Raw genomic sequence first — 7,072 nt, forward strand, 5'->3', positions numbered from 1 at the left:
CATCATAACCAGGGCACGTAGGCATCGCCGCGTAGCCATGATCATGCGAAAGGGGTTGCCCCTCGGGGAAAACCCTTACCCTGAACTGAGCGTCCTTCCAGGATCCCAGCCCGTGAAGGAGGCATCTGTCGTTAGCATCCTGCGATGACAAGAAGCGCTCAACACGGGGACCTGGGACAGGAACCAAGGTTTCTTCCACATAACCAGGGCGTAAGGGGTTACCCCTCGGGGAAAACCCTTTGGTCCTGAGCCACCACTGCGAGGGTCTCATGTACAGCAGGCCAAATGGTATCACGCTGGACGCTGCTGCCATCAAACCCAACAATCTCTGAAACTGTTTCACAGTGAGTGACTGACCCAGCATTATTCTTTTCACAGGATGTACTCTATGCATGCCGGAGACAGGTGCGCCCGCATCAACATAGAATTCCACACTACCCCTAGAAAAGTGGTCCTCTGTAATGGAGAACGCACACTCTTCTTGGCGTCTAGCCGTAACCCCAGCTCTTTCATGTGGTTGAGAACGACATCTCGATGCCGAACCGCTAACAGATGCGACTGAGCTAGAATCGACAAATCGTCGATGTAGTTCATGATGCGAATAGCCTGAGGACGCAGTTGCGCCGGAGCTGCATCTACGCATTTCGTGATAGTGCGGGGTGATAGTGCTAGGTCGAAACAGAAGAACTCAATATTGGTATGCTTTGCCCCCCAAAGCAAACCTCAGGAACTTCCCGTGATATGGAAGGATGGAAAGGTGAAAGTATGCGTCCTTGAGATCTTTCGTGACAGACCAGTCCTCAGATCTGATCTGTGGCGCGATTTGTCTCAACATTTTGAACTTTAGTTACATGACGGAAACGTACAGAACTATTAAAATCGAAATGGGACGCAACCCCCATCCTTCTCTGGAACGATGAAATACCGGCTGTAAAACCCGGTGTCCCTGCAGGAGGGAGTTACATATTCTATGGCCCCTATGTGCAACAGGATTTTCACTTCTTGTTCCATTACCAGAACCTGCTCGGGGCTCACCACGGTGGGATGAAAGCCCCTTTTGGTCTGCAGGACCCAACGAGAAATATTTGGCAGTAGGTTCCGCGCTGCCAAGAATTCTACTAGAGGTACCAGCCTCTCGAGACTGGTTTCTGGATTTAGTTTTTGTTGAGCAATCAGCCCGTTGCCCTGTAACGGCGAACCGGCAGGGAAAGACTGAACTGACTGCTCTAGGACCCTCCTCTGAGGGGGCGGGCATCCCAGGGCCACTACGTTTCCGGGTGGCACCTGAGATATGTGCTTGCTGGAGACCCCCTGTAACACACGAGGTGGCAGGGTTAGCATAACGGTCCCCAGAGGACACCGAAGGGAGACGGGCACCGTAAAATGAGGTGTTAAACGCTCTGCTTCGGTGGGGAACTACCCTCGATGGCCTGCGCCCTCAGACGTCAGGCCTTTTCTTTGCAGCTTTCTTGGAAATAATGACGGTCCTCAGATCCGTCTTATCCCTTGAAGGCTGCTGTTGAGCGCGCTTTCCGTGTCCCCAGTCTTTTTGTGGGGGAACACGGGAAGCAACGCTCTGTTTTTGTGTGGCACGGTGTGAGGAGCTAGATTTAAAAGTTTGGGGCTGCTCCCGCTCAGCAACCCCGGAGACATGAGTCTGGTGAGGGAGAAGTTTTTGGAAGGCAGCCGTTTCTTTTTGTATGGCTGATTCCTGAACCCTCTCGACGACCGTGTTCACTGCGTCACAGAAGAGGCCAGATAAAGAGATGGATATAACATATATTTTCTCTTTTTCTTTAATATTGCTCAAATTGAGCCAGAAATGTCTCTCAGTGGCCACCAGGGCTGCCATAGACCGGCCGATAGAAATAGCCGTCTCCTTGGCGACCCTGGGAGACAAATCTGTGGCTCGACGCAGTTCGCAAACTGCGTTCGGGAGCATAGCCCCGCCCTCATCAATGTCTCCTAACATTTCTAGCGACACCTAGCGACACACCCCAACCAGCATCAACTCAGCACACCTGGTCACGCTCATCATCCCCTGAATACTGATTACTCACCACCTGCACTGCATCACGAACTTATCACACTGCACACAGGATTTAAGCTTCAGTCTCTCCATTGTTCTCTGTCCGGTCTCGTCTAACGACGTGTGTGACTCGCCCGGATCCTCATGCTTCTCTGGTTCCAGGATTCCCTTGTGCTCGCAGCAAGTACACTCAAGTTTATCACTAACCACTCTCCTGTGTGTATTTCCAAGCAGCCATTGTGTGCGGTGGTGCTTCAGGATTCTCCAGTCTGATTCTCCGAGTTCTTCTGTGCATCTACAGACCTCGTATCTCTTCTCTACATTCAAGTTGGAAGTTTATTCAAGTCCACTCTCAGCTCGTGTGTCTTCGGATTGGTATTTCCATTCAAGTGTCTACGTATCTGCATTCAAGTTCTAAGTACTTTCATGTCTGCCTTCAAGCCCTGATTTATCACCAAGTCTACTTCTGAGTTCAAAGTATTCAAGAGACTATTTCTGTTCCAGTTATTTCCCTGTTTCCTGTTTTCAATTCTGTGTGGATCTCGAAGCCTTCTATGAGATCGGATATTGCAACAGGTGTATAAAGTCTGTTAACCGTATTCCCTGTGTCCTCATCCTTTTAGTAGTGTGAAAATAGTGGATTAGCGAATCTAATAAAGCTAGTTTACTCTTACATTTTGCCCATGTAATACAGCATCTGTACTAACAAACAGCAGACAAGTGCACTACTGTTAGAGCAATAATCCAATCCATTGCCTTCAATTCCACTAAAAATTATATCAATGTTAACATACAATAAAAATTAAAGATGGAATCTGGATATTTTCACATCTCCAGTTTAGGCCTACCACCAATGTATGTCCCTGGAAATAATCTCAAGAAAGGAGCCTTGAAATATTGCTAGAGCCTTCGAAAGATTACATATTGATTGGCCGGCACATAAGCAGGACGTTCGTTTAAAAAGCAAACTAGACGAACGCTTCCTGCCCTCTCGTTTACAATCTCAACGCCTGAGCCTTCCGTTTTTTCCCGATCTCCACACTGAGGTGTCGAGATCGTAGAAGAAACCTGTGTCATATAGAATTTACCACCGCACACAATGGCTGCTTGGAAATACACACAGGAGAGTGGTTAGTGATAAACTAGAGTATACTTGCTGCGAGCACAAGGGAATCATGGAACCAGAGAAGCATGAGGAACAGGGTGAGTCACACGCGTCGCTAGACACATCATAGGCACTCTGCTGCTACGCAGCTCCGTACGCAGCAAGTGCAATGTGACTTGTGCCACAGTAATCCTTCTGTTGCCTCAGACCAGACAGTATAGCCTCATTGACCTTGTGGACAGGTGAGCCTTGAGCGTCCAATAGCCTGTCACTGGTTTGCGTTTCTCCCTCCTCAGACACTGTTGCTAAATTCTCACTACTGCTGACTGGGAGCTACCCACAATCCTTGCCGTTTCAGAGATACTCTGACCCAGTCACTTTGCCGTAACAAATTGGCCCTTTTTCTCCACAAAAAGTCAAAGAAATGTGTTTGTGGACTCACATGTGGTTACCTTTTTTCGTTCCTGTGTTTCCTTCTCATGTTCTGTTCTGTTCCTGTTTCCTGGGTTCTTGCTTCTAGTTTGTTGTCATGGAAACCTGCACCTCCTTGTTATCACCTCCAGCATGACACGGCATAATATTAGGGCATTGTACTGTCAGCAAGGTGGAGGACAACGGAACAACTCCTCTGCAGCCCTTCCAGTCCACTCCCTCCATCATAATGTCCTCGATCATCTGCACTAAGCCTATGCCCACAACGGATCTGGAACCGTAGCCCACCACAGACCCAGACTCGGAGCTGATGCCCACCACGGACCAAGAGCCTGAGCCGATGCCCACTACAGAGTCAATTCCTGCAGCCATGTCTGACACCTGAGCCAATTCAGTCTGAGCAGGTTTGTTAGCCGATTCCTGTACCCGTTCCAGTGGGAATATTAATAGAATATGCAGGCATGGAGTGAAGCCCTGTCCATACTCTCGTCACTGCTGTGGATATGATGAACTTGAATCCTTGTGGGATTAAGGAATATGAAGAGATTATTTCCAAACCTGCTCCCACCTCTCCTCCCACTCCCACCTCCTCTATCTATGCCATACAGTTCTTCAGCCTTGACTTTGCTGGCTCCTTTCAGCCCCTCGGATCATCCCTCAGTAGCATCATCTAGCAACTCGGATCTGCCTGGGGCTTCCAGTTCGCAAGCTCCGCCAAAAGATGTCGTTCCCCTGGCTTTACCTCAAGCCTCTGAGCCCATCACTCCACCTTGGCCCATCGACCAGTCGGCTCCACCTTGGCCCCTCTCCCCCATCGGCTCCACCTTGGCCCCTCTCCCCCATCGGCTCCACCTGGGACTGTCATCCTAATGGCTTTACCGGGCCTCCTCACCACTCTGGCTCTGCCTTGGTCAGTCCATTTTCTCTTAATCTAGGGTTCTCCAGTCATGCAAAGTTTAGCCCCAACCCCATATAAACACACCTGCTAATCAAGGTCTTACTAGGCAAATTAGACACTTCTAGGCAGGTGGGTTGAGGCAAGTTGGAGCTAAACTTTGTAGGACAGTGGCCCTCCAGGAGCAGCATTGGACACCCCTGTCTCAATCTAAGCATAGTTTAACCAAAGCTGTCTAATGAAAGATCATAGTTTATGAGGACAAATTGTGGTCATAAATCAATTTTGACTAAATTATTTATTCTGTGTTGCCTTTGCATAACAGTTTAATAATATTTCAAGGCCCCTTTCTTGAGATTATTTCCAAAGACATACATTGGTGGTAGTCCTATACTTGAAATGTGAAAATATCCAGATTCCATCTTTAATTTTTATTGTATGGATATAATTTTCAGTGGAATTGAAGGCAATGGATTGGACTTATTGCTCTAACAGTAATGCACTTGTCTGCTGTTTGTTAGTACAGATGCTGTATTACATGGGCAAAATGCAAGAGTAAACTAGCTTTATTAGATTCGCTAATCCACTATATTGTATAGATCAGATTGATCAGGTCTATGAATATGTAACTAGTGGGTGGATTTGAGAGGTTGTATTGTTGAATGGGGTGGTCGCTGTGCTTTCTGTACGTATAAAACTGAGTCGTGTCAGTGACAAGGACCAGGGGGCTAAACTGACAAGCATCCTCACACAGAATCTATCCAACTGGGGACTGACAAACATGAACAATCAAACGATCCAATACTGCTTTCCAAACAACAATTTGTCTTGTACCAGAAGTATCCGACCTGAAGTAGAGTACATTGTTGTGTACATTTTCATCGCTGTAACATCAGTGTTCACCGTGTTTCTGAACCTGTTGGTGATCATCTCCATCTTGCACTTCAAGCAGCTCCACACTCCCACCAATGTGCTGATCTTCTCTCTGGCAGTGGCTGATCTGATCACAGGACTGATTCTCTTGCCAGTGCAAGGAATGAAACTGATTGAGCCATGCTGGTATTTTGGAGAAATATTTTGCTCAATATTTACTCTTATTCTTTATGTTGTTGTTGTGGCATCTCTTGGTAATATGATTATTATTTCTGTGGATCGATACATTACTGTGAATGACCCTTTGCGATATCCAATAAGAGTCAATAATAACAGAGCTGTTGTTGCTATTGTTGTAAACTGGTTATTCTCCTTCTTTTATTCGTTTTATCTGTTGTATGAGATTTTCCTGTATCCAGAGAGGAACCACACATGTATTGGAGAATGCATACTTGTTGTTACATCGGAAAATCTTCTAATAGATGTTTTTGTTTGTTTAGTGGCACCTTGTTGTATAATTATTCCTTTATATGTGAAAATCTGCTTTGTAGCAAAACGGCAAGATCAGCATTTAAATTCAGTCACAGAAAAAAAGGCCAAATCAGAAAAAAAGGCTGTAAGAACCTTAGGGATTGTAGTACTGGTTTATATTCTTTTTTGGACACCGTACTACATAGTTACTCTTTCTTTTGGGCATGACGAAAATAACACTCTTATAATTGACATAATGAATTGGATTATATGCATGAATTCCTGCATGAATCCACTTATATATGCAATGTTTTATCAATGGTTTAGAGTGTCAGCAAAATACATTTTGACACTGAAAATATGTGAACCTTCATCAGAATACTTCAATCTGTTCCCAGAAGAGAAATGATCACTTACACTCTTGCATGAAGCACAAATGTAATTTCCATCTGTCTATGAATGGAATAGTTAGGGTTCTTGTGTTAAGCACTTCCTTATCAAACATTAGATGACACCAGAATCTGTGCAACACCTATGTTTGTGAATAGTTTAAATATTCTGCCTATTATGTATGTATATTGAGAACATGTACATGTGTGAATAACATTTTTGCTCTCTTGGAGGCCTTACAATGACTAAATCAACTACAACATTATCTTTAAATACAAAGTCATCTTTTTATAAGAAAACAAGACAATGCTAAATACAATTGTGGGACAAACTATAAAACAGCAGCTGTAAGTGAATAATAAGGCCTGTGATATGTAATTTTTCATAATATGTTATTAGGCTGTTCATGTCTCCCAATAGTGCCTGTTTATTCACACAAAGTATTTATTATTGAATATGGAGCCCTCTTCCATTTGACTGTTGGGAACTGATGAGGTCAGATTATCTGTAATCGAACAAATGGCATTTTGCAAACTGTCAGTTGTAAGAGATAGGCTATCTCAGTTTTAATGTGTTCAAATATATGCTGGAATGTATGATGATCAGCAAACCACACTTAAACATGGGTCAGAAATAAAGGAATCAACTAAACACTTCATATGGCATCCATTTTCTAACATTCTCATATTGTTAAGCATGTTAAATTTTTTTAAATTGTGGCAGCAATGTTTTCTCTTGTAATGGGCTGAAATAAATATGTTCAGATATGTGTTTGTGTGATATGTTTGAGTAAAAATTACTCAAGATATGTTTGTGAAATTCTTTGCCCCGTGTCTGAATTCTGCATTTGTCCATGTTGTCATACTGTATTTCACAA

At 44.5% G+C, this 7,072-nt stretch overlaps 1 protein-coding gene across 1 annotated transcript; it reads left to right on the top strand.

Annotated features, from left to right (window-relative positions):
- The first annotated feature begins 5,224 nt into the window (after positions 1-5,224).
- LOC130103799 (trace amine-associated receptor 7c-like) lies at positions 5,225-6,603 on the top strand. Its single transcript, XM_056270124.1, has one exon. It carries the CDS (start codon positions 5,243-5,245, stop codon positions 6,212-6,214), a length of 972 nt encoding a protein of 323 aa, XP_056126099.1. The 5' UTR covers positions 5,225-5,242; the 3' UTR covers positions 6,215-6,603.
- The last annotated feature ends 469 nt before the right edge of the window (positions 6,604-7,072 follow it).

The sequence above is a fragment of the Rhinichthys klamathensis genome, unplaced genomic scaffold (genome assembly GCF_029890125.1).
Source record: "Rhinichthys klamathensis goyatoka isolate OS25496 unplaced genomic scaffold, OSU_Roscu_1.1 h1tg000297l_1, whole genome shotgun sequence".
NCBI lineage: Eukaryota > Metazoa > Chordata > Actinopteri > Cypriniformes > Leuciscidae > Rhinichthys > Rhinichthys klamathensis.